The 27,336-nt window shown below is 40.9% G+C and overlaps 1 protein-coding gene across 9 annotated transcripts in view; it reads left to right on the top strand.

The window, feature by feature from the left end:
• BAZ2B (bromodomain adjacent to zinc finger domain 2B) overlaps positions 1–27,336 on the top strand; it is an 842,173-nt gene that overhangs the window by 409,637 nt on the left and 405,200 nt on the right. For all 9 annotated transcript variants that reach the window (XM_053698336.1, XM_053698337.1, XM_053698343.1 and 6 more), the window contains one exon: positions 23,878–24,024. In XM_053698336.1, coding sequence (XP_053554311.1) covers positions 23,880–24,024 — 145 coding nt within the window. In that variant the 5' untranslated portion in view covers positions 23,878–23,879. The remainder of the gene's footprint in view (positions 1–23,877; positions 24,025–27,336) is intronic.

The raw sequence follows: 27,336 nt of genomic DNA, 5'->3' as shown, positions 1-27,336 counted from the left end.
TATAGATCCCTTATCGAATGTATGTTCCCAGCATCGGAATAATTAAAAAGCAAATTAAATACCAAAACATATACATGAATAACAAAACCTCTATGAAGGCTATGAACAGGAGGGGTCAAAACGGTAAAATTTAGGTATATAGGGCCAAAAAGTTACCTAAAGACAAAAACTCCCCATTGGGCACTCAAGGGGTGTGAATCTTACCAATAGAGTTGATCAGGCTCTAATGAAAATAAGTGAACATATAACGGTGTATTACAAAACTCTATGTGATGCATAGTGAAATGTGCAAATAGTTAAAATCATATATTACACATACTAGACATAAATTTAAAATAAAAGCACTGGTATCTATTGTATGAAGACATAACTATAATGGGAAGAACCCATATGTACTGGGCCCCATATATAATACTAAATAAATGGAAAAGGCTAGGAGTAAAATACTGTTACATAAGAGACAAAAGCATGACTAGGCCATCATATTCTTTCCTTTATATATAATGAATCAGGACTCTCATTTGATCATAATGTCCTTGAGTTAACCCAAGAAGGCTTGCCATCCGGATTGTATGTTGAGACCTCTGGGCACCAATGTACCCAATTCATGGATCCAGCGAGCCTCCTTTTGGAGCAGGATCTTTGCTCTGTTGCCTCCCCGTCTTAATGGTGGCACGTGATCAATCAGGCGAAACCTGAGATCAGTGACTGAGTGGTTATTGTCAAGAAAATGTCGAGCAACAGGCTGTCCCGATTTTCCACTATCTAGTGCAGCTCTAATGCTTGAGCGGTGGTTAGCCATTCGAGTTCTGGCATCATCTGTCGATTTTCCAATGTAAAATTTCCCACATGGGCAGTTGAGGAGGTATATAATATGTGTGGTAGTACATGTTAGGAACCAGTTGATCTTATACTTCTTCTTTTTTTCGGGGTGTTGGAACACATTACCGGTGTGCATACTATTACATGTAACGCAGCTTAAACACTTAAAGCACCCCTTTTTCTTTTTGAGCCATGATTGTTTTTCACTCAGTGGGGAGATATCAGTTTTCATAAGACGGTCTCGTAGACTTCGCCCTCTTCTGTATGATAGTCTTGGTGCCTTCCAATGTTTAAACGGTAAGTTACTGTCTGTTTCAATAATCTTCCACTCATCTTTGATTGCTCTCATGATACGATACTGATCTGGTGAATACGTTGTGACAAATGTCATTTGTTTCTCAGCCACATTACTAGTGGTTTTAGCCTCCGTCTGGTTGGTCCGATCACAAGTGGCTAGTAATTCTTTCTTCTTATACCCTCTTTGTGTGAATCTTTCTGTCAACTCAGTCAGCTGAGTGAGGCATAAATCACCATCTGTGTTGTTTCTCCTGACCCTCTGGTATTGGGCTTTGGGTATATTCCTGATCAGTGATGGTTGATGACAGCTTCTGGCATGTAATACCGTATTCCGATCTGTGCTTTTCCTGTAAAGTGTAGTGCCAAGTACGCCATTCTTCTTAAATACTCTTACGTCCAAATAATCAACAGTGTCTTTACTGGCCACATATTGGAACCTAACAGTACTCTCCATGGTATTCAGTGTATGTATCCATTGGTTCAAGGATTCTTCGTCACCTCTCCAAACGAGGAATAGATCGTCTATATACCTGCAATAAAAATTGATTGATGAATTTTCATAGACGCTCATCAGAGTGGTTTCATACTCCTCCATAAACAGATTCGCCAGTGATGGGGCCACATTCGACCCCATCGCTGTTCCAGCAATTTGTAGGTAAAAGATGTTGTTGAATTTAAAGTAGTTCTTCTCAAGGCACATAGAGAGGAGGTCAATCAGGACATATTCTGGTGGGCCAACATAAGGCATTCGTCTTAGTGCTTTTACTACCGCTGTTATTCCTGCAGAATGAGGAATGATCGTATAAAGACTTGAGACATCCATGGTGACAAGTAGATCAGTTTCCCTAATATCTTTCAAAGAGATGATTTTCTGTATAAATGTTGTTGAATCCTGGGTGAAAGATTTCATTCTTCTCACTAGGGGTTGTAAGAAGTGATCCACAAATATGGCCAAAGATTGTAGAAGTGACCCCCTTGCCGAAACAATCGGTCTCCCTGGGGGGTGTGTAGGATCTTTATGGATCTTGGGGAGTATATACATAATTGGTATAATAGGGAAATCCTTACGTAAGAATCTTGCTTCGTGTTCTGTAATAGACCCCTCTTGTTTCCATATCGCAATTTTATTATCAATCTCACGTTTTAGAGCCAATGTCGGATCTTTATCAAGTATCTTGTATGTTGTTTGATCAGAGAGTTGGCGAATGACTTCGTCCTTATAATCCGTTGTGTTCATTATTACGACCGCCCCACCTTTATCAGCCGGGCGGATCATAATGGTAGAATCATCACCAAGGGTCTTCAAAGCCGCTCTCTCCTCCTTGGAAAGATTATCAAAATGTCTGGATGTACTCCTCGTCTCTTCCGTCAAATTCATAAGAAATTTTGTATAGGTGGTGATAGATGCGTTACTGGAGTTTGGATCAAAAGAACCCGCAGTTCTAAAATGCTGGTTGTCCTCACTTGTAGTGCCGAAAAGCTCCTTTAAGCGTAACTGTCTGCCGAATTTTTGAATATCCACCAGTGTATCAAATGTATTCATCTTGGTATATGGCACAAAAGAGAGTCCTTTATTTAGTAGTGATAATTCTCCTGGGGTTAATCTTCTGGAGCTAATATTAACGACATTGTTTATTGTCTTCTCCGAGTGGATGGCCGGCGGGATATGCCCCCCCCTTCTCGTGTGCGGCCGGGGCCTCTTCCTAAAAAACGAGATGATGTCTGAGAGTATGGGGCTAGTGGAGGCCTAGTTGATATTTCTTCACGGGGATGTTCCCACTGTTGTTGTCCACGAGATCTGGTGGTAATGCCGGTAGAGATAGGTGTTTCAGTGTCGGTTCCACTTTCTAAATCAGCACTGTCACCCGAGCTTGTATCAACTGTATTAAGAGTTCTTTTAGTATGGCGTTTTTCCCGCCTGGGTCTAAACAGCTTTCTCTCCTCAGGTGCCAGCATCCAACGGTAGACACTCTTATGTGTATAATCTAAATTTACAGTTTGTAGTTTACGGTTTTTAAAGGCAATGAGTTCTTGCTTATAAAGTTTCACTTGTGTTGTGAGCTTATTCAGCCAATCGCAGGTATTATCAGTTCTTAATCTCACTGCTTGATCATTCTCGAATGTCCTTATTTCAACTCTTACTTCGGCTAGTAGTTTCCCAGCCTCCCGGATCACCAATAGCATCAGGTCGAATGAGCATTTATTAAGTATTTTGCTCCAGTTGATACAGAATTCAGTATTCGATCTACCGATTGTGGGCACATTCCTAATTCTGAAGCCTCTGGGTATCATTCTTTTTTTATGATACTCAGATAGATAGGTCCCATGCAAGTTAAGGTCTATCTCTCTCTGTTTAAGTTTGGCCCATGTGTTGTATAGTGACTGATTAGACTCCTCCACTTGTTGTTCTTCAATTGAGCCAAACCTGATGAGATCAGCGTCCTCATCTGTAAACATAAATATGTCTTCATCTTTCTCCCCTCCACTAGCACTCAGTGTGGCTGTAGTGTCCTCAGTCTGTGTTAATGCCTCATTCGCCTCCATTATGATCAATACAATAGATACAAAAAGAATAAGGGAAGCTGCTAAATAGGCTAAAACCAGCCTTGATGTGGGTGCATTATACCATGGGGTATATAATGTAGAAAAGTTCAGTATCTGCACTCTCACCAACTTTCCACAACTGCCAGGGTGCTCTCAGGAGTATATAGTAGGAAAATGATTCAAAGCACTCTCTGGACTTTTGATAATAAAGGCAAATTTAATTGTGATAGTGACGTTTCGGGACCAAACCTGTCCCTTCTTCTGACAGTCAAACAATGCAAAAACCAAACTTAAATAGGCCATTCAGACCCTCCCCTGTATTCCTACCAATCACAGGTAAGCGTGTGCAAAAGTGCATAAGCTTCCCTTATTCTTTTTGTATCTATTGTATTGATCATAATGGAGGCGAATGAGGCATTAACACAGACTGAGGACACTACAGCCACACTGAGTGCTAGTGGAGGGGAGAAAGATGAAGACATATTTATGTTTACAGATGAGGACGCTGATCTCATCAGGTTTGGCTCAATTGAAGAACAACAAGTGGAGGAGTCTAATCAGTCACTATACAACACATGGGCCAAACTTAAACAGAGAGAGATAGACCTTAACTTGCATGGGACCTATCTATCTGAGTATCATAAAAAAAGAATGATACCCAGAGGCTTCAGAATTAGGAATGTGCCCACAATCGGTAGATCGAATACTGAATTCTGTATCAACTGGAGCAAAATACTTAATAAATGCTCATTCGACCTGATGCTATTGGTGATCCGGGAGGCTGGGAAACTACTAGCCGAAGTAAGAGTTGAAATAAGGACATTCGAGAATGATCAAGCAGTGAGATTAAGAACTGATAATACCTGCGATTGGCTGAATAAGCTCACAACACAAGTGAAACTTTATAAGCAAGAACTCATTGCCTTTAAAAACCGTAAACTACAAACTGTAAATTTAGATTATACACATAAGAGTGTCTACCGTTGGATGCTGGCACCTGAGGAGAGAAAGCTGTTTAGACCCAGGCGGGAAAAACGCCATACTAAAAGAACTCTTAATACAGTTGATACAAGCTCGGGTGACAGTGCTGATTTAGAAAGTGGAACCGACACTGAAACACCTATCTCTACCGGCATTACCACCAGATCTCGTGGACAACAACAGTGGGAACATCCCCGTGAAGAAATATCAACTAGGCCTCCACTAGCCCCATACTCTCAGACATCATCTCGTTTTTTAGGAAGAGGCCCCGGCCGCACACGAGAAGGGGGGGGCATATCCCGCCGGCCATCCACTCGGAGAAGACAATAAACAATGTCGTTAATATTAGCTCCAGAAGATTAACCCCAGGAGAATTATCACTACTAAATAAAGGACTCTCTTTTGTGCCATATACCAAGATGAATACATTTGATACACTGGTGGATATTCAAAAATTCGGCAGACAGTTACGCTTAAAGGAGCTTTTCGGCACTACAAGTGAGGACAACCAGCATTTTAGAACTGCGGGTTCTTTTGATCCAAACTCCAGTAACGCATCTATCACCACCTATACAAAATTTCTTATGAATTTGACGGAAGAGACGAGGAGTACATCCAGACATTTTGATAATCTTTCCAAGGAGGAGAGAGCGGCTTTGAAGACCCTTGGTGATGATTCTACCATTATGATCCGCCCGGCTGATAAAGGTGGGGCGGTCGTAATAATGAACACAACGGATTATAAGGACGAAGTCATTCGCCAACTCTCTGATCAAACAACATACAAGATACTTGATAAAGATCCGACATTGGCTCTAAAACGTGAGATTGATAATAAAATTGCGATATGGAAACAAGAGGGGTCTATTACAGAACACGAAGCAAGATTCTTACGTAAGGATTTCCCTATTATACCAATTATGTATATACTCCCCAAGATCCATAAAGATCCTACACACCCCCCAGGGAGACCGATTGTTTCGGCAAGGGGGTCACTTCTACAATCTTTGGCCATATTTGTGGATCACTTCTTACAACCCCTAGTGAGAAGAATGAAATCTTTCACCCAGGATTCAACAACATTTATACAGAAAATCATCTCTTTGAAAGATATTAGGGAAACTGATCTACTTGTCACCATGGATGTCTCAAGTCTTTATACGATCATTCCTCATTCTGCAGGAATAACAGCGGTAGTAAAAGCACTAAGACGAATGCCTTATGTTGGCCCACCAGAATATGTCCTGATTGACCTCCTCTCTATGTGCCTTGAGAAGAACTACTTTAAATTCAACAACATCTTTTACCTACAAATTGCTGGAACAGCGATGGGGTCGAATGTGGCCCCATCACTGGCGAATCTGTTTATGGAGGAGTATGAAACCACTCTGATGAGCGTCTATGAAAATTCATCAATCAATTTTTATTGCAGGTATATAGACGATCTATTCCTCGTTTGGAGAGGTGACGAAGAATCCTTGAACCAATGGATACATACACTGAATACCATGGAGAGTACTGTTAGGTTCCAATATGTGGCCAGTAAAGACACTGTTGATTATTTGGACGTAAGAGTATTTAAGAAGAATGGCGTACTTGGCACTACACTTTACAGGAAAAGCACAGATCGGAATACGGTATTACATGCCAGAAGCTGTCATCAACCATCACTGATCAGGAATATACCCAAAGCCCAATACCAGAGGGTCAGGAGAAACAACACAGATGGTGATTTATGCCTCACTCAGCTGACTGAGTTGACAGAAAGATTCACACAAAGAGGGTATAAGAAGAAAGAATTACTAGCCACTTGTGATCGGACCAACCAGACGGAGGCTAAAACCACTAGTAATGTGGCTGAGAAACAAATGACATTTGTCACAACGTATTCACCAGATCAGTATCGTATCATGAGAGCAATCAAAGATGAGTGGAAGATTATTGAAACAGACAGTAACTTACCGTTTAAACATTGGAAGGCACCAAGACTATCATACAGAAGAGGGCGAAGTCTACGAGACCGTCTTATGAAAACTGATATCTCCCCACTGAGTGAAAAACAATCATGGCTCAAAAAGAAAAAGGGGTGCTTTAAGTGTTTAAGCTGCGTTACATGTAATAGTATGCACACTGGTAATGTGTTCCAACACCCCGAAAAAAAGAAGAAGTATAAGATCAACTGGTTCCTAACATGTACTACCACACATATTATATACCTCCTCAACTGCCCATGTGGGAAATTTTACATTGGAAAATCGACAGATGATGCCAGAACTCGAATGGCTAACCACCGCTCAAGCATTAGAGCTGCACTAGATAGTGGAAAATCGGGACAGCCTGTTGCTCGACATTTTCTTGACAATAACCACTCAGTCACTGATCTCAGGTTTCGCCTGATTGATCACGTGCCACCATTAAGACGGGGAGGCAACAGAGCAAAGATCCTGCTCCAAAAGGAGGCTCGCTGGATCCATGAATTGGGTACATTGGTGCCCAGAGGTCTCAACATACAATCCGGATGGCAAGCCTTCTTGGGTTAACTCAAGGACATTATGATCAAATGAGAGTCCTGATTCATTATATATAAAGGAAAGAATATGATGGCCTAGTCATGCTTTTGTCTCTTATGTAACAGTATTTTACTCCTAGCCTTTTCCATTTATTTAGTATTATATATGGGGCCCAGTACATATGGGTTCTTCCCATTATAGTTATGTCTTCATACAATAGATACCAGTGCTTTTATTTTAAATTTATGTCTAGTATGTGTAATATATGATTTTAACTATTTGCACATTTCACTATGCATCACATAGAGTTTTGTAATACACCGTTATATGTTCACTTATTTTCATTAGAGCCTGATCAACTCTATTGGTAAGATTCACACCCCTTGAGTGCCCAATGGGGAGTTTTTGTCTTTAGGTAACTTTTTGGCCCTATATACCTAAATTTTACCGTTTTGACCCCTCCTGTTCATAGCCTTCATAGAGGTTTTGTTATTCATGTATATGTTTTGGTATTTAATTTGCTTTTTAATTATTCCGATGCTGGGAACATACATTCGATAAGGGATCTATATAGCAGACGTAGGGGTTGTAACTTCTTTTTGTATGTTCACATTTTGTATTATATTAGCTCTTAGGTGTTATGCCTTTTAGTGTTGTTTTGATTGTTGCTTATGGTGTTTGATATTACTTTATACTGAAATAGTGATTACTGTGATGCTGAGGCATCACCTACCTGATTACTAACAAGGGCTCTGTGCCTTCAAGTTTTTTGACTGCTTTGATGAAATGTATACTGAAGGGTATTAGCGATATAGGACGTCACGTCTGAGACTTCCAGTATCGGTGATCTGATCACACTTCCTATTCTGCTATAAGCCTATGGGAGAGGCACTATTAAGGTGTCAACAACTAAACTATGTATACATGTTGTTGCTTTTTGTGTAGGTATGAAAGTGGAGAGGCACGGTTTACTCCTGACCTATTAGGGCAGGAGGGGGTGTGTTTCCAGATGACAGCTGATTACAGTTGCGATCTGATCGCACGGCTTACATTGTTGTAATTATATTAATCAAATAAGGACTTTGTTGCTTATGTTAACTGATTTTCTAACATATATGGAAATCGAGAGGTGATGGTTAGACTGAACCTATGAGAGCAGGATCCTGGTGTTAACGCTAATTTTATTTTCCAATACATAGGGAATTTTAGAGGTGTTGTCTAGACTTAACCTATGAGAGTAGGAGGGGTGTGTTTACAGATGACAACAGATCTCAGTTGCGGTCTGATCGCACGATATATACTGTTATAATCTGAACATCCGAGTGGCAAACACCTTAAGACAGATATGTACCCAAAGTCTCTGACATTTAATCTTATAAGGATCTGGTTGCTAACGCTTATTTTAATTTTTGACACATATGAAAATTGAGAGGTGCTGTTTAGGCGTAACCTATGAGAGCAGGAGGGGAGTGTCAGCAAATGCGACGATATCAATAGCATCTAATGGTTAGTTGATCGCAGGGTGTGTATAATCGTTTTTGTGTTGTGGTTCAATAATACCACATATATGGGGTGCTGTGAAGTTATAACAATAAGAAAATAGCTGTGTTCAGTGGCTAGATGACCAGGATAGTTATATTATGTAGTAATGTTATGACTATGGACTAGAACCTATCAATGAATAGGGGTGGTTCCTTTGAATAGTGGTAGTATCCATTTGGTGCACTCAAAAGGAGGGGTGAATCCTTGATATGTATTTTGAAAAATTGCAGTAATTGCTCTTATAACTTAACTATTTTGATCAAAGCTCACTTAGAAACATATATGATTATCACACTAATATGAGATTTCAGTTTTATATAAGTTTTGACACCTTTATAATTACACATTGTACACAACCACTCTTCCACACCTTATTTTGGTGTGGTCTTCACTTTTGCACACGCTTACCTGTGATTGGTAGGAATACAGGGGAGGGTCTGAATGGCCTATTTAAGTTTGGTTTTTGCATTGTTTGACTGTCAGAAGAAGGGACAGGTTTGGTCCCGAAACGTCACTATCACAATTAAATTTGCCTTTATTATCAAAAGTCCAGAGAGTGCTTTGAATCATTTTCCTACTATATACTCCTGAGAGCACCCTGGCAGTTGTGGAAAGTTGGTGAGAGTGCAGATACTGAACTTTTCTACATTATATATATATATATATATATGTGTATGTATATATATGTATGTGTGTGTGTGTATATATGTGTATATGTGTGTATGTATGTATATGTGTGTATGTATGTATATATATGTGTATGTATATGTATGTGTGTGTATGTATATATATATATATATATATATATGTGTGTGTATGTATGTGTATATATATATATATATGTGTGTGTGTGTGTGTATATATATATATATATATATATATATATATATATATATATATATATACACACTAATGTAGAAGCCAATTATTTGACTACATGACATCAGTTTTCTGTTGCAATAAAATGGTGTTTATTAAAGATTTGTGTTTACTGTACTCCTTTCCTCCTCTGCATAAAAAAAGCAAATTCTCAGCTAAAGGGACCAGAATGCTAGTAAATAATGTACAAAATCTGTAATCCTCCCAAAATGACTAGCAACTTGTCTAGTTTAAGCAAAAGATACATCAGATTAGAATAGACAAAGGAAATTATGCTTTCAGAAAGATATCAGGACTTTTTTAAGCACGTTTATAAACTAAAGTCCGTCATCATATATTAGATATTTAATTTATTTAAAAATGATGACACATCTCAAGCCTAATAGCTTCTCCCACATCTCAGCCACTGAAGTCTACATTATTGCATACAAATGACATTTTGTTTGGCCCAGAATGTTATATTAGCATTGACAGCTGTGCACACTTGGACTTAATAATATTCTTTTGAAATGTGAGTGGAACAAAGTTGAACATTGTGCAGAATTCCATTGGTAATGCATTACGTTACAGGGTTATCCAGCCTGAACACTAAATATAAAAATGGTTTTGTATAGGAATGCTTAATAAGGTCGTAATGTCAGTCACCAAAGCAGATGAGATTTTATACACCCCCATCCAACATTGGGTTAAAAACAAACGAGACACCCTAGTAAATGACTTTGACTTTAGTTTCAATTCTGGCTTGGCATTGAATTTCTCTTTCAAAGGCAAACATCCCCCTAAGCAAGCCAGTATTTCCCTAGAGAGGGAACATTACCAACATTCTGGTCATTAGTTGTTTTTGTACAGTTACTGATTTTATGGAATAGGTAGATGTCCTTGATTGCTTTGCATTTTAAATATAGGTAGACAGTTTTGATGTGCTAGTCTTCTTTAAATATTGGATTTACTTACATTTTTTCCATCTGAGGATTTCAAGGTATTAGGAATGTATTTGAAAGCTGTGGTATAGGTGGATACGGCAGGGTTTTTATTTATATATGTTAGGGCATTTACTCAATGTTAAGGGGACATTATTTTTCACTGTAAACTTACACAATATTTTTTGTTAACGTGCCTGTAAGTATGGGCATTACTGAAATTGGAGTAATAGATCCTGTATAGTTTATTTTTAAATGAAATAGCTAAGAATATTCCTGCTATAGGTCATACAGTCCTATTATGAAGCAGAAACATCATAGTATATGCAGAGTCCAGTTAAAATAATATAGCATTGTTCTGCAGTATTGGCAACATTTTAAACGTATTGTGTCTAAACAGTTTTTTTTATCTTTAATTATGTAGAAACCAGCTTCAGATACAAAGATGCATTGCATCTGATATCTGCTGAATACTATGGTTAATTTACACGCAACACATCTGGCAAACAGAGCACTGATGTCATTTAATATTTTACTTGCAAACTATTTTCACGTGTAACATTTTACAAAAATTAGATACAAAATAAATACATAATTATGACCCAAGTGGAGTTATAAACATGTAATAAAACCTTTGTTTAGGAAGAATTAAATTTCACGCATGGGGCTCCGTTTATGAACAGCGAATGCTGCTTCGGAGGCCCATCGTTTCAGGCTCTCCTGAAACAGAAGTAAAGAAGCAGCGCTCATAAGACCGCTGCTCCTTAACCTGCCCGCCACCTTTTAGGTGGTATTGAAATAATCCTGATTCGATCTGTATGATTGACAGCCCCTGCTAGCGGCCGCGAGTGAGCAGATGGCGGCATTGTGAAATGCTTGTGCAATGATAAATGCAGACTGCGCATGCTCTCTGCATTTAGCAAAGTCGAGCTCATCGACATTTAGTAAATCCCTATGTATTCCTTCCTTATTTTTCATAGGTGGGGCCTATAAACTGTTACGTTTGTCATCGTGTTTTCCCATACTTATGTATCATTTTCTTTTTAAAATTGCTACTTTCCACTTGTATTTGTTCTGTCATATAGCTTATTGGAGAGTATTCTTTTCAAGTTTATCTTATGTTTATGTATTTTGTAGCCAATTGTTTGATGACTACTATAATCTGTATTATTGGTCAGTAATTGGATAGTTTTGAATGCTGAGAGACATTATGAGACTAGGTAAAACTTTTGGTAAACACACGTGCATAGCACAATATACAATTGTGTGTATCTAGTAACTAAAAATTCTCTTTTCAACCACTTTCTGGATCTTTGAGTGCTGTGTTGTTTTAAAATGAAGTCTATGTAAAATATTTATTTGGATCATTTGATTTAAACTCTACATATATTTACTATACTTCTGTATGTTTAGAAAAATCAACCACAAAGTAGAAAGCCTTCCATATAGTGCTGACAGCTTAACCTTCATTTTATTGAAGCATTTAACAAGCCTCTTCACCTTCTTAAATCCTGCCTCATAATTCCCTATTCTGCTGCCATATGCTGAGTATCCAGGCTGATTGACTGGTGTTTTGTGTGTCCTCTGCATCTCTGCTTGTGTTTTTTTGCACAGCCATTTACAGATTGTGTCCATCAGTGAGAGCTAGGCTCTCTCTTCTTTTTTTTATGTAATATTCCCTCTTGGTTTTTTGTTGCAACTGTTATCCTTTATCTATGACTGGGCCTATAGTATGGCTAGTAAAAAAATTGAGGATACATAAAAAATAACTTAAAATAATAATAATAATACACATGCACACCCTTTATCCAAACTGTTTAGGACCAGAAAAGGTTTACATTTTGTAATAATTTGGATTTCAGAAAATTTGTGTATTTGCATCTGTAAGATTGCACAGAAGGGACGAGACTAAGTGTAAACAACAATATCTTATGTCATTTAGACAGTATTTACATGTCATAATACATCTTATACATGCAACCTAAATGTGGTTTTATATAATTGTATTACTTTTGTATACCGTCAGTATTGTTAACAGTTAGGTAATAATTTTTGTTTTAAATAGATAGACTAGCATTTTAATTTTAGAACAGAAGTACAAAACCACTGACAGATAAGATTGTGACTTACTGGTGGCAAAAATGGTGTCTTGTAAACATTTTTTTTAAAGAATTTATAAAAAATGTCTGGATTTCAAAATAATTCCGGATTTAGAATCTGTGTGTGTGTATATGTATGTATGTATATGTATATGTGTATATATGTATATGTATGTGTATATATATATATATATATATATATATATATATATATATATATATATACACACTCCCTGTGTCTCTGCATGTTTATACGTGTGTGTGTATATATATATATATATATATATATATATATATATAAAGGTGTTATAGTAATTTTTAATAAAATCACAATTAAATTGCAATTGCGTTTTTTCTTTAAAAAAAAAAAAAATCGCGATTTTCTCTTGTAAGGTGTATCCAGTCCACGGGTTCATCCATTACTTGTGGGATATTCTCCTTCCCAACAGGAAGTTGCAAGAGGACACCCACAGCAGAGCTTTCTATATAGCTCCTCCCCCAACTGCCACCCCCAGTCATTCTCTTGCAACTCTCAACTAAGATGGAGGTCGTAAGAGGACTGTGGTGTTTTATACTTAGTTTATTTCTTCAATCAAAAGTTTGTTATTTTTAAATGTACCGGAGTGTACAGTATTTAGAAGAAGAATCTGCCTGCGTTTTCTATGATCTTAGCAGAAGTAACTAAGATCCTTTGCTGTTCTCACATATTCTGAGGAGTGAGGTAACTTCAGAGGGGGAATAGCGTGCAGGTTTTCCTGCAATAAGGTATGTGCAGTTAAAATATTTTTCTAGGGATGGAATTTGCTAGAAAATGCTGCTGATACCGAAGTAATGTAAGTAAAGCCTTAAATGCAGTGATAGCGACTGGTATCAGCCTTATTAATAGAGATACATACTCTTATAAAAGTGTATTTTAAAACGTTTGCTGGCATGTTTAATCGTTTTTTACATATGTTTGGTGATAAAAACTTATTGGGGCCTAGTTTTTTCCACATGGCTGGCTTGAATTTTGCCTAGAAACAGTTCCCTGAGGCTTCCCACTGTTGTAATATGAGTGGGAGGGGCCTATTTTGGCGGTTTTTTTGCACAGCAAAAATTACAGACACAGACATCCAGCTTCTTCCTGCATGATCCAGGACTTCTCTGGAGGACTCAAAAGGCTTCAAAAGTCGTATTGAGGGAGGTAAAAAGCCACAGTAGAGCTGTGGCAGTTGTTGTGACTGTTTAAAAAACGTTTTTGTCATTTGTTATTCCGTTTTTGGTATTAAGGGGTTAATCATCCATTTGCAAGTGGGTGCAATGCTCTGCTAACTTATTACATACACTGTAAAAATTTCATTAGTGTAACTGCATTTTTTCACTGTTATTTCAAAATTTGGGAAAGTTTGTGTTTCTTAAAGGCGCAGTAACGTTTTTTATATTGCTTGTAAACTTGTTTTAAAGTGTTTTCCAAGCTTGCTAGTCTCATTGCTTGTCTGTTTAAACATGTCTGACACAGAGGAACCTACTTGTTCATTATGTTTGAAAGCCATGGTGGAGCCCCATAGGAGAATGTGTACTAAATGTATTGATTTCACCTTAAACAGTAAAGATCAGTCTTTATCTATAAAATAATTATCACCAGAGGGTTCTGTCGAGGGGGAAGTTATGCAGACTAACTCTCCCCACGTGTCAGACCCTTCGCCTCCCGCTCAGGGGACGCACGCTAATATGGCGCCAATTACATCAGGGACGCCCATAGCGATTACCTTGCAGGACATGGCTGCAATCATGAATAATACCCTGTCAGAGGTATTATCTAGATTGCCTGAATTAAGAGGCAAGCGCGATAGCTCTGGGGTTAGGAGAGATACAGAGCGCGCAAATGCTGTTAGAGCCATGTCTGATACTGCGTCACAGTATGCAGAACATGAGGATGGAGAGCTTCAGTCTGTGGGTGACATCTCTGACTCGTGGAAACCTGATTCAGAGATTTCTAATTTTAAATTTAAGCTTGAGAACCTCCGTGTATTGCTTGGGGAGATATTAGCTGCTCTGAATGACTGTGACACAATTGCAGTGCCAGAGAAATTGTGTAGGCTGGATAGATACTATGCGGTGCCGGTGTGTACTGACGTTTTTCCTATACCTAAAAGGCTTACAGAAATTATTAGCAAGGAGTGGGATAGACCCGGTGTGCCCTTTTCCCCACCTCCTATATTTAGAAAAATGTTTCCAATAGACGCCACTACACGGGACTTATGGCAGACGGTCCCTAAGGTGGAGGGAGCAGTTTCTACTTTAGCAAAGCCACTATCCCGGTTGAGGACAGTTGTGCTTTTTCAGATCCAATGGATAAAAAATTGGAGGGTTACCTTAAGAAAATGTTTATTCAACAAGGTTTTATTTTACAGCCCCTTGCATGCATTGCGCCTGTCACAGCTCCATTGAATGAAATTATTGACAAGCTTAAAACGCTTAAGCTAGCTAACTCATTTGTTTCTGATGCCATTGTTCATTTGACTAAACTAACGGCTAAGAATTCCGGATTCACCATCCAGGCGCGTAGGGCGCTATGGCTTAAATCCTGGTCAGCTGACGTGACTTCAAAGTCTAAATTACTCAACATTCCTTTCAAGGGGCAGACCTTATTCGGGCCTGGCTTGAAGGAAATTATTGCTGACATTACTGGAGGCAAGGGTCATACCCTTCCTCAGGACAGGGCCAAATCAAAGGCCAAACAGTCTAATTTTCGTGCCTTTCGAAATTTCAAGGCAGGAGCAGCATCAACTTCCTCCGCTTCAAAACAAGAGGGAACTGTTGCTCATTCCAGACAGGCCTGGAAACCTAACCAGTCCTGGAACAAGGGCAAGCAGGCCAGGAAGCCTGCTGCTGCCCCCAAGACAGCATGAAGGAATGGCCCCTTATCCAGAAACGGATCTAGTGGGGGGCAGACTTTCTCTCTTCGCCCAGGCGTGGGCAAGAGATGTTCAGGATCCCTGGGCGTTGGAGATCATATCTCAGGGATATCTTCTGGACTTCAAAGCTTCTCCTCCACAAGGGAGATTTCATCTTTCAAGGTTATCAGCAAACCAGATAAAGAAAGAGGCATTCCTAAGCTGTGTGCAAGACCTCCTAGTAATGGGAGTGATCCATCCAGTTCCGCGGATGGAACAAGGACAGGGATTTTATTCAAATCTGTTTGTGGTTCCCAAGAAAGAGGGAACCTTCAGACCAATCTTGGATCTAAAGATCTTAAACAAATTCCTCAGAGTTCCATAATTCAAAATGGAAACTATTCGGACCATCCTACCCATGATCCAAGAGGGTCAGTACATGACCACAGTGGACTTAAAGGATGCCTACCTTCACATACCGATTCACAAAGATCATCATCGGTTCCTAAGGTTTGCCTTTCTAGACAGGCATTACCAATTTGTAGCTCTTCCCTTCGGGTTGGCCACTGCCCCAAGAATTTTTACAAAGGTTCTGGGCTCACTTCTGGCGGTTCTAAGACCGCGAGGCATAGCGGTGGCTCCGTATCTAGACGACATCCTGATACAGGCGTCAAGCTTTCAAATTGCCAAGTCTCATACAGAGATAGTTCTGGCATTTCTGAGGTCGCATGGGTGGAAAGTGAACGTGGAAAAGAGTTCTCTATCACCACTCACAAGAGTCTCCTTCCTAGGGACTCTTATAGATTCTGTAGAGATGAAAATTTACCTGACGGAGTCCAGGTTATCAAAACTTCTAAATGCTTGCCGTGTCCTTCATTCCATTCCACGCCCGTCAGTGGCTCAGTGCATGGAAGTAATCGGCTTAATGGTAGCGGCAATGGACATAGTGCCATTTGCGCGCCTGCATCTCAGACCGCTGCAATTATGCATGCTAAGTCAGTGGAATGGGGATTACTCAGATTTGTCCCCTCTACTAAATCTGGATCAAGAGACCAGAGATTCTCTTCTCTGGTGGCTTTCTCAGGTCCATCTGTCCAAGGGTATGACCTTTCGCAGGCCAGATTGGACGATTGTAACAACAGATGCCAGCCTTCTAGGTTAAGGCGCAGTCTGGAACTTCATGAAGGCTCAGGGATCGTGGACTCAGGAGGAGAAACTCCTCCCAATAAATATTCTGGAGTTAAGAGCAATATTCATTGCTCTTCTAGCTTGGCCTCAGTTAGCAACACTGAGGTTCATCAGATTTCAGTCGGACAACATCACGACTGTGGCTTACATCAACCATCAAGGGGGAACCAGGAGTTCCCTAGCGATGTTAGAAGTCTCAAAGATAATTCGCTGGGCAGAGTCTCACTCTTGCCACCTGTCAGCGATCCACATCCCAGGCGTAGAGAACTGGGAGGCGGATTTTCTAAGTCGTCAGACTTTTCATCCGGGGGAGTGGGAACTCCATCCGGAGGTGTTTGCTCAACTGGTCCATCGTTGGGGCAAACCAGAACTGGATCTCATGGCGTCTCGCCAGAACGCCAAGCTTCCTTGTTACGGATCCAGGTCCAGGGACCCGGGAGCAACGCTGATAGATGCTCTAGCAGCTCCTTGGTTCTTCAACCTGGCCTATGTGTTTCCACCGTTTCCTCTGCTCCCTCGACTGATTGCCAAAATCAAACAGGAGAGAGCATCTGTGATTCTGATAGCGCCTGCGTGGCCACGCAGGACCTGGTATGCAGACCTAGTGGACATGTCATCTCTTCCACCATGGACTCTGCCTCTGAGGCAGGACCTTCTAATACAAGGTCCTTTCAATCATCCAAATCTACTTTATCTGAGACTGACTGCATGGAGATTGAACGCTTGATCCTATCAAGGCGTGGCTTCTCCGAGTCAGTCATTGATACCTTAATACAGGCTCGGAAGCCTGTCACCAGGAAAATCTACCATAAGATATGGCGTAAATATCTTTATTGGTGTGAATCCAAGAGTTACTCAGGGAGTAAGGTTAGGATTCCTAGGATATTGTCCTTTCTCCAAGAGGGCTTGGACAAAGGCTTATCAGCTAGTTCTTTAAAAGGACAGATCTCTGCTCTGTCTATTCTTTTGCACAAGCGTCTGGCAGAAGTTCCAGACGTCCAGGCATTTTGTCAGGCTTTGGTTAGGATTAAGCCTGTGTTTAAAACTGTTGCTCCCCCGTGGAGCTTAAACTTGGTTCTTAAAGTTCTTCAGGGAGTTCCGTTTGAACCCCTTCATTCCATTGATATTAAACTTTTATCTTGGAAAGTTCTGTTTTTGATGGCTATTTCCTCGGCTTGAAGAGTCTCTGAGTTATCTGCCTTACATTGTGATTCTCCTTATCTGATTTTTCATTCAGACAAGGTAGTTCTGCGTACCAAACCTGGGTTTTTACCTAAGGTGGTTTCTAAAAGGAATATCAGTCAAGAGATTGTTGTTCCATCATTGTGTCTTAATCCTTCTTCAAAGAAGGAACGTCTTTTGCATAATTTGGACGTAGTCCGTGCCTTGAAGTTTTACTTACAGGCTACTAAAGATTTTCGTCAAACATCTGCCCTGTTTGTCGTTTACTCTGGACAGAGGAGAGGTCAAAAAGCTTCGGCAACCTCTCTCTCCTTTTGGCTTCGGAGCATAATACGCTTAGCCTATGAGACTGCTGGACAGCAGCCCCCTGAAAGGATTACAGCTCATTCTACTAGAGCTGTGGCTTCCACCTGGGCCTTTAAAAATGAGGCCTCTGTTGAACAGATTTGCAAGGCTGCGACTTGGTCTTCGCTTCACACCTTTTCAAAATTTTACAAATTTGACACTTTTGCTTCTTCGGAGGCTGTTTTTGGGAGAAAGGTTCTACAGGCAGTGGTTCCTTCCATTTAAGTTCCTGCCTTGTCCCTCCCATCATCCGTGTACTTTAGCTTTGGTATTGGTATCCCACAAGTAATGGATAATCCTTGGACGGGATACACTTAACAAGAGAAAACATAATTTATGCTTACCTGATAAATTTATTTCTCTTGTAGTGTATCCAGTCCACGGCCCGCCCTGTCCTTTTAAGGCAGGTCTAAATTTTAATTAAACTACAGTCACCACTGCACCCTATGGTTTCTCCTTTCTCGTCTTGTTTCGGTCGAATGACTGGATATGGCAGTGAGGGGAGGAGCTATATAGCAGCTCTGCTGTGGGTGATCCTCTTGCAACTTCCTGTTGGGAAGGAGAATATCCTACAAGTAATGGGTGATCCGTGGACTGGACACACTACAAGAGAAATAAATTTATCAGGTAAGCATAAATTATGTTTTTTCTCTGAGGGAGATAAGTCTTTATTTGGGGCCTAGTTTCCACATGGCTAGTCAGATACTCCTAGGAGTATTTTCTTAAGGTCCCTCTGGCATCCAGTACATGGTGGGAGGGGCCTATTTTAGCACTCTACCTGCGCAGTTTTAATTCAGACTGAGACATCCAGCTTCCCTAGAGGAGTCCTCTGGCATCTGAGGACCATTTCAAAGGGGTTATTTCTGCACAAAATCGTATTTGAGGGCAGGTAGGAGCCTCAGCAGAGCTGTGGCAACGTGCTCAATTGACTTAAGGACCAAACAGAATAATTTTCGTTCCTTTCGAAACTTCAAGAGTGGCGCAGCTTCAGTTTCCTCTAATGCAAAAAGATGATCATCAGTTCCTCAGGTTCGCCTTCTTAGACAGGCATTACTAGTTTGTGGCTCTTCCCTTCGGGTTAGCCACGGCACCAAGAATCTTTACGGAGGTTCTAGGGTCCCTACTGGCGGTTCTAAGGCCATGGGGCATAGCAGTGGCTCCTTACCTAGACGACATTCTGATACAGGTGTCGACTTTTCAAATCGCCAAGTCCCATACGGACATTGTTCTGGCCTTTCTGATGTCTCACGGGTGGAAGGTGAACGAAGAAAAGAGTTCTCTCTCCCCTCTCACAAGAGTTTCCTTCCTAGGAACACTGATAGATTCAGTATAAATTAAAAATTTTCTGACAGAGGTCAGATTATCAAAGCTTCTAACTTCCTGCCGTGCTCTTCATTCCACTTCTCGGCCGTCAGTGGCTCAGTGTATGGAAGTAATCGGCCTAATTATAGCGGCAATGGACATAGTTCCGTTTGCCCGCCTACATCTCAGACCACTGCAACTTTGCATGCTCAATCAGTGGAATGGGGACTACACAGATGCCAGCCTTCTGGGCTGGGGCACGGTCTGGAACTCCCTGAAGGCTCAGGGTTCATGGACTCAGGAGGAAGCCCTCCTTCCGATAAACATTCTGGAACTGAGAGTGATATTCAATGCTCTTCAGGCTTGGCCTCAACTAGCTGCGGTCAGGTTCATCAGATTTCAGTCGGACAATATCACGACTGTAGCCTATATCAACCATCAGGGGGGAACAAGAAGCCTCCTGGCAATGTTGGAGGTTTCAAAGATAATTCTATGGGCAGAGGTTCACTCTTGCCATCTTTCAGCTATCCATATCCCAGGAATAGAGAACTGGGAGGCGGATTTTCTAAGTCGGCAGACTTTTCATCCGGGGGAGTGGGAGCTCCATCCGGAGGTATTTGCCCAGCTGATTCAACTATGGGGCAAAGCAGAACTGGTTCTGATGGCGTCTCGTCAGAACGCCAAGCTTCCTCGTTACGGGTCCAGGTCAAGGGATCCCCAGGCAGCGCTGATAAATGCTCTAGCAGCACCCTGGTCCTTCAGCCTGGATAATGTGATCCCACCATTTCCTCTCCTCCCTCGTCTGATTGCCAAGATCAAGCAGGAGAGAGCTTCGGTGATTTTGATAGCACCTGCGTGGCCACGCAGGACTTGGTATGCAGATCGGGTGGACATGTCATCCCTTCCACCATGGTCTCTGCCGCTGAGGCAGGACCTTCTACTCCAAGGTCCATTCAAACATCCAAATCTAATTTCTCTAAGGCTGACTGCTTGGAGATTGAACGCTTGATTTTATCAAAACGTGGTTTCTCCGAGTCGGTCATTGATACCTTAATTCAGGCTTGAAAGCCTGTCACCAGGAAAATCTATCATAAGATATGGTGTAAATATCTTCATTGGTGTGAATCCAAGGGTTACTCATGGAGTAAAGTCAGGATTCCTAGGATATTATCCTTTCTCCAAGAAGGATTGGAGAAGGGATTGTCAGCTAGTTCCTTAAAGGGACAGATTTCTGCTCTGTCTATTCTTCTACACAAGCGTCTGGCAGATGTTCCAGACGTTCAGGCGTTTTGTCAGGCTTTAGTTAGAATCAAGCCTGTGTTTAAATCTGTTGCTCCACCATGGAGTTTAAATTTAGTTCTTAAAGTTTTTCAAGGGGTTCCGTTTGAACCTCTGCATTCCATAGATATCAAGCTTTTATCTTGGAAAGTTCTGTTTTTGGTAGCTATCTCTTCGGCTCGTAGAGTTTCAGAGTTACCTGCTTTACAGTGTGATTCCCCTTATCTGATCTTACATGCAGATAAGGTAGTTTTGCGTACCAAACCTGGGTTTCTTCCTAAGGTGGTATCTAATAAGAATATCAATCAGGAGATTGTTGTTCCGTCACTTTGTCCTAATCCTTCTTCAAAGAAGGAACGTCTATTACACAATCTTGACGTGGTTCGTGCTTTAAAGTTTTATTTACAAGCTACTAAGGATTTTCGTCAAACATCTGCATTGTTTGTTGTCTACTCTGGACAGAGGAGAGGCCAATAGGCTTCGGCATCTTCTCTTTCTTTTTGGCTGAGAAGCATAATCCGTTTAGCTTATGAGACTGCTGGGCAGCAGCCTCCTGAAAGAATTACAGCTCATTCCACTAGAGCGGTAGCTTCCACATGGGCTTTTTAAAAATGAGGCCTCTGTTGAACAGATTTGTAAGGCGGCGACTTGGTCTTCACTTCATACTTTTTCTAAATTCTACAAATTTGATACTTTTGCTTCCTCTGAGGCTATTTTTGGGAGAAAGTTCTTGCAGGCAGTGGTGCCTTCCGTTTAAGTTCCTGCCTTGTCCCTCCCTTCAGCCGTGTCCTAAAGCTTTGGTATTGGTATCCCACAAGTAATGGATGAACCCGTGGACTGGATGCACCTTACAAGAGAAAACAAAATGTATGCTTAACTGATAAATTTCTTTCTCTTGTGGTGTAACCAGTCCTCGGCCCGCCCTGTCACTTTAAGGCAGGTGTTTTTTATTTTTAAACTACAGTCACCACTGCACCCTATAGTTTCTCCTTTTTCTTGCTTGTCTTCGGTTGAATGACTATGGGTGGCAGTTAGGGGAGGAGCTATATAGACAACTCTGTTGTGGGTGTCCTCTTGCAACTTCCTGTTGGGAAGGAGAATATCCCACAAGTAATGGATGAACCCGTGGACTGGATACACCACAAGAGAAAGAAATTTATCAGGTAAGCATAAATTTTGGGTTTTTTTTCTCACCCATATCGCCCAGCCCTAATATATATATATATATATATATATATATATATATTAGGGCTGGGCGATATGGGTGAGAAAAAGAATCACAATTTTTTTTTAAAGAAAAACCGCAATTGCGATTTAATCGCGATTTTATTAAAAATTACTATAACACCTTCATTTTTCAATAAAACGTTTATTTAACACTACAGAATCTTACTGTACATGTTTCTCAATGTCCAGTACACTCTTGGAGTATAAAAATACAAACCACAAAATAGTTAAAATAAAATTAGCTAGTGCTACCTGTGCTGTGGTTACATAGATAGTATAAAGTCCCTTTATTTAACATTACACTACAGAATCTTACTGTACATGTTTCTCAATGTCCAATGCATTTTTGGAGCATAAAAATATACAAACGAGCTGTCCCACCGCCACACCACTGCTTGACCACCCCCACACCACCCCCACACTACTCCCAGATGACTCCCATACACTCTTCAATCTCTTCCAAAATGGCAGTTAAGCGGGCATTCTCAGGTCCGCCCACAGCCGCACAATGGTCTGCCACTCATCCTCCCGCTCCGCCTCCGTTTTCAGGACAATCTGAGGATTATTTTTTTTTAAATTGCGTACTCTCGCGGTTTTAAAACCGCAGTGAGTAATTGCGGTTTAAAACCGTGGCGATTAATCGCGGTTTAAAACCGCATCCGCAATTAATCGCAGATGTGGTTTTAAACCGCGATTAATCGCTGCGGTTTTAAAACCACAAGAGTATGCAATTTTTAGCCCCGCCTCTTTGGCGTCACCTATGACGTACAGGAGGGCCGATTTTGCGGAATATTTTATGACACAAAAAAAAGCCAAACCCTTGAAAATAACTTATTGAGTGCTCCAAGAACAGCCTGTGCGCATTTTCTTAGAAATCTGACTTATAACGTGTAAACATTGGGCCCGTCTGAGCACACACACTATTTATTGTTATATTATCAACAGTTACTTCCTTTTTTATGCAGAAGAATACAATTTTAATAAAACATATTGTAAAACGGTAAAAACACAAGTATCCACTGTATTTGATTTCCTTATTGTAATTGTGTGTAATTTGAGTAAAATGAGCTCAAAACATGGATGTTTGCAAAAACGAAGTAGCTTACAGAAATAACCTATTATTGATAATAAATATTGTGTGTGCTCAGCGGTTTCGCAGCAGAATATTGTAACAAGCTCGGCCTGAGAGTAAAGCTTGTGAGAAACAGGTGTTTACATGTTATGTAATTTTTAAGAAAATGCGCACAGGCTGATCTTGAGCACTCAACAAGTTCTTCTCAAGGGTCTGGCTTTTTTTAGCGTCATAAAATATTCCGCATGCGCACTGGCTTTTATTGGAGAATTTGATAAATTCTCCCCAAGGCTCTGCCTCTTTTCAGATGAACTGATGGTGGTTACAGGCGGTGCTTATGATGTTAAAGGGGGTGCTTATTGGCGGGTTACAGTGGGAGCTGATGGGACTTATGTAGGTTACATAGGGGGTGCTATTGGGGGTTACAGGGGGTGTGGGGTTACAGTGGGAGCTGATGGGGCTTATGTAGGTTACAGATGTGGGCTTATGGGGGTTACAGGGGGTGTGGGGTTACAGTGGGAGCTGATGGGGCTTATGTAGGTTACAGAGGGGGCTTATGGGGGTTACAGGGGGTGCTGACGTGAAAATTGCGATTAAATCGCAACCCCCCCCCCCATATTGCCCAGCACTAATATATATATATATATTTATTTATTTAAACATTTCTAAATAATCTTGTGTTTTTAGTGTTGAATGTATTGGTTTAGAAGGTTTTAAAAATATAATTAGGAGCCAATAGGTACAATTATTGATGCCTTGGGGGTAGATGTAAGCCATGCACTAAAGGCTTACCCACATTGTTTTTTCTTACAGATATGGAGTCTGCTGAGAGGTTAACAGCACCAACTCCATCATCAGCAACTTCTTCCTCGCCTGCAACACCATCTGTAGCCGCAGTGGTATCTAAAGGAGGCCTCTCTTCTGGTGTTACACCTCTGAGCTCTACAATCACTGCCTGTGGTAAGTTTACATTAAATAACAGGAGTCTTTCCTATCTAATTGTTGGCAAGATTATATTTTTGTCCCATCAATGAACAAATATCTATCTATCTATCATCTATCTATCATCTATCTATGTAAAGTCACTTGGAAGTTGAACTTTTGTGTGTATTTTCTTTTGCATGATGTACAGAGTCCACGGATTCATCCTAACTTGTGGGATATTGTCCTTCCTGACAGGAAGTAGCAAAGAGAGCACCACAGCAGAGCTGTCTATATAGCTCCCTCCTTAACTCCACCCCCCCAGCCATTCTCCTTTGCTGGCTCTAAGCAGGAAGAGTAAAGAGAAGAGGTGTTAAACTGTTAGTTTTATTTTATCTTCAATCAAGTGTTTGTTATTTTTAAATGGTACCAGTGTTGTACTATTTACTCTCAGGCAGGACATAGATGAAGATTTCTGCCTGGAGGATGATGATCTTAGCATTTGTAACTAAGGTCTACTGCAGTTCCCACAGAAGCTGAGGAGTACAGGAAAACTTCAGTGTGAGGAACGGTTTCTTGCTATACAGCAATGAGGTATGTTCAGTCATATTTTCTGCAGAGACTGTGTTAACTCAGAAAGGCTGACAGTGTCCCCATTAGGGGAAGGGTAAGCAGTAATCCTAGTGTTATCAGAGGTTTTTACTAGCTTGCATAAAGGGTTAATTTTTTGTGGGCACTCAGTTTGTTATGTGAATTTGGGACAAACGTTTTTGTGTCTGGGAGTAACGTTTTCTGTTTTATGGGACATTTGCTTGAGGGTTCTTTGGGGTTGTTTATAACCAGCAGGCGGGGCCTACGTTTACAAGCAGCAAGCAACTTCTCCTGAGGCCCTGAGAGTCTTCTGAGGGACTAATTGAAGCTTTAAACCCCATATTATCGCTTCCTAAGGGCAGGTAGGACCACAGCAGAGCTGTGGCAAGGTTCTAACAGGGGTTTTAACCGGTTTTAGACATATTTCAATCCTTTTTTTTTCATTTGGGGGTTTATTGCTTATTAACTTGTGGTGCAATCCTTCTAAAGCTTAGTGGGTACACTGTTAAAATTTCAGAAAAATTTTAAGCAATTTTAACCTGTTTTGCAGTTTGTGTATGCCTTTTTGTCTCTTAAAGGCACAGTACCGTTTTTGCAAATTGTGTTATTTTCATTAAATAAAGTGTTTTCCAAGCTTGCTTGCTTTATTACTAGTCTGTTAAACATGTCTGACACTGAGGAAACTCATTGTTCAATTTGTTTAGAAGCCATTGTGGAACCCCCTCTTAGAATGTGTCCCACTTGTACTGATATTTCTATAAATTGCAAACAGCATATTTTGACTTATAAAAGTTTGGCATTAAATGATTCTCAGACAGAAGGAAATCAGGTTTTGCCATCTAGTTCTCCCCAAGTGTCACAACCAGTAACGCCCGCACAAGCGACGCTGAGTACTTCTAGTGCGTCTAATTCTTTCACCTTGCAAGATATGGCTTCAGTTATGAATACTACCCTCACAGAGGTTTTATCTAAGCTGCCTGGGTTGCAAGGGAAGCGCAGTAGCTCTGGGTTAAGAACAAATGCTGAGCCTTCTGACTCTTTCCCTCACAATGTTCTGAGGTAGGGATGAGGGATTTGCTGTCTGAGGGAGAGATTTCTGATTCAGGAAAGATGTTCTCTCAGACAGATTCAGATATGACGGCATTTAAATTTAAGCTAGAGCACCTCCGCTTATTGCTCAGTGAGGTTTTAGCTACTCTGGATGATTGTGACCCTATTGTAGTTCCAGAGAAATTGTGTAAAATGGACAAATATTTAGAGGTTCCTGTTTACACTGATGTGTTTCCGGTCCCTAAGAGGATTTCGGACATTGTTACTAAGGAGTGGGATAAACCAGGTATTCCGTTCTCTCCCCCTCCTGTTTTTAAGAAAATGTCTCCCATTTCTGACACCATAAAGGACTCATGGCAGACGGTCCCTAAGGTGGAGGGAGCTATTTCTACCCTGGCTAAGCGTACAACTATACCTATTGAAGACAGTTGTGCTTTCATTGATCCTATGGATAAAAAATTAGAGGGTCTCCTAAAGAAAATTTTTGTTCATCAAGGTTTTCTTCTTCAACCTATAGCATGCATTGTTCCTGTAACCACTGCAGCTGCCTTTTGGTTTGAGGCTCTAGAAGAGGCTCTTCAGATGGAGACCCCACTAGATGATATTTTGGACAGAATTAAGGCTGTTAAGTTGGCTAATTCTTTTATTACAGATGCCGCTTTTCATCTTGCTAAATTAGCGGCTAAGAATTCAGCGTGTAGAGCCTTATGGCGTAAGTCCTGGTCAGCTGATGTGTCATCTAAATCTAAGCTTTTGTCCATCCCTTTCAAAGGTAAGACCCTATTCGGGCCTGCATTGAAAGAGATCATTTCAGACATTACTGGAGGGAAGGGTCATACCCTCCCTCAGGATAAGTCAAATAAGACAAGGACCAAACAAAAGAATTTTCGTTCCTTTCGAAACTTCAAGAGTGGTCCCTCTACCTCTTCCCCTGCTGCAAAGCAAGAGGGGAACTTTGCTCAATCCAAGCCAACCTGGATACCTAATCAGGCTTGGAACAAGGGTAAACAGGCCAAAAAGCCTGCTGCTGCCACTAAGTCAGCATGAAGGGGTAGCCCCCGATCCGGGACCGGATCTAGTAGGGGGCAGACTCTCTCTCTTTGCTCAGGCCTGGGCAAGAGACGTTCAGGATTCCTGGGCAGTAGAAATTGTAACCCAGTGATACCTTCTAGATTTCAAGGATTCCCCTCCAAGGGGGAGGATCCATCTTTCTCAATTGTCTGTAAACCCAACAAAAAGAGAGGCGTTCTTACGCTGTGTAGAAGACCTTTTTACCATGTGAGTGATCTGCCTAGTTCCAAAAGCAGAACAGGGGCAGGGGTTCTACTCCAATCTGTTTATAGTTCCCAAAAAGGAGGGAACCTTCAGACCAATTCTGGATCTCAAGATCCTAAACCAATTCCTAAGAGTTCCATCTTTACAAGTTGGAGACCATTTGGACTATCTTACCATTGATCCAGGAGGGTCAATATATGACCACCGTGGACTTAAAGGATGCGTATCTGCACATTCCTATCTACAAAGATCATCACCAGTTCCTCAGGTTCACCTTTCTGGACAAGCATTATCAGTTTGTGGCTCTTCCTTTCGGGTTGGCCACAGTGCCGCGAATCTTCACGAAGGTGCTAGGGTCCCTTCTGGCGGTTCTCAGGCCATGGGGCATAGCAGTGGCGCCTTATCTAGACGACATTCTAATTCAAGCGTCGTCCT

Source organism: Bombina bombina, chromosome 1 (assembly GCF_027579735.1).
Source record: "Bombina bombina isolate aBomBom1 chromosome 1, aBomBom1.pri, whole genome shotgun sequence".
Lineage (NCBI taxonomy): Eukaryota > Metazoa > Chordata > Amphibia > Anura > Bombinatoridae > Bombina > Bombina bombina.
Note: the sequence above shows the minus strand (reverse complement) of the source record. Positions and strands in the feature narration are given on the sequence as shown.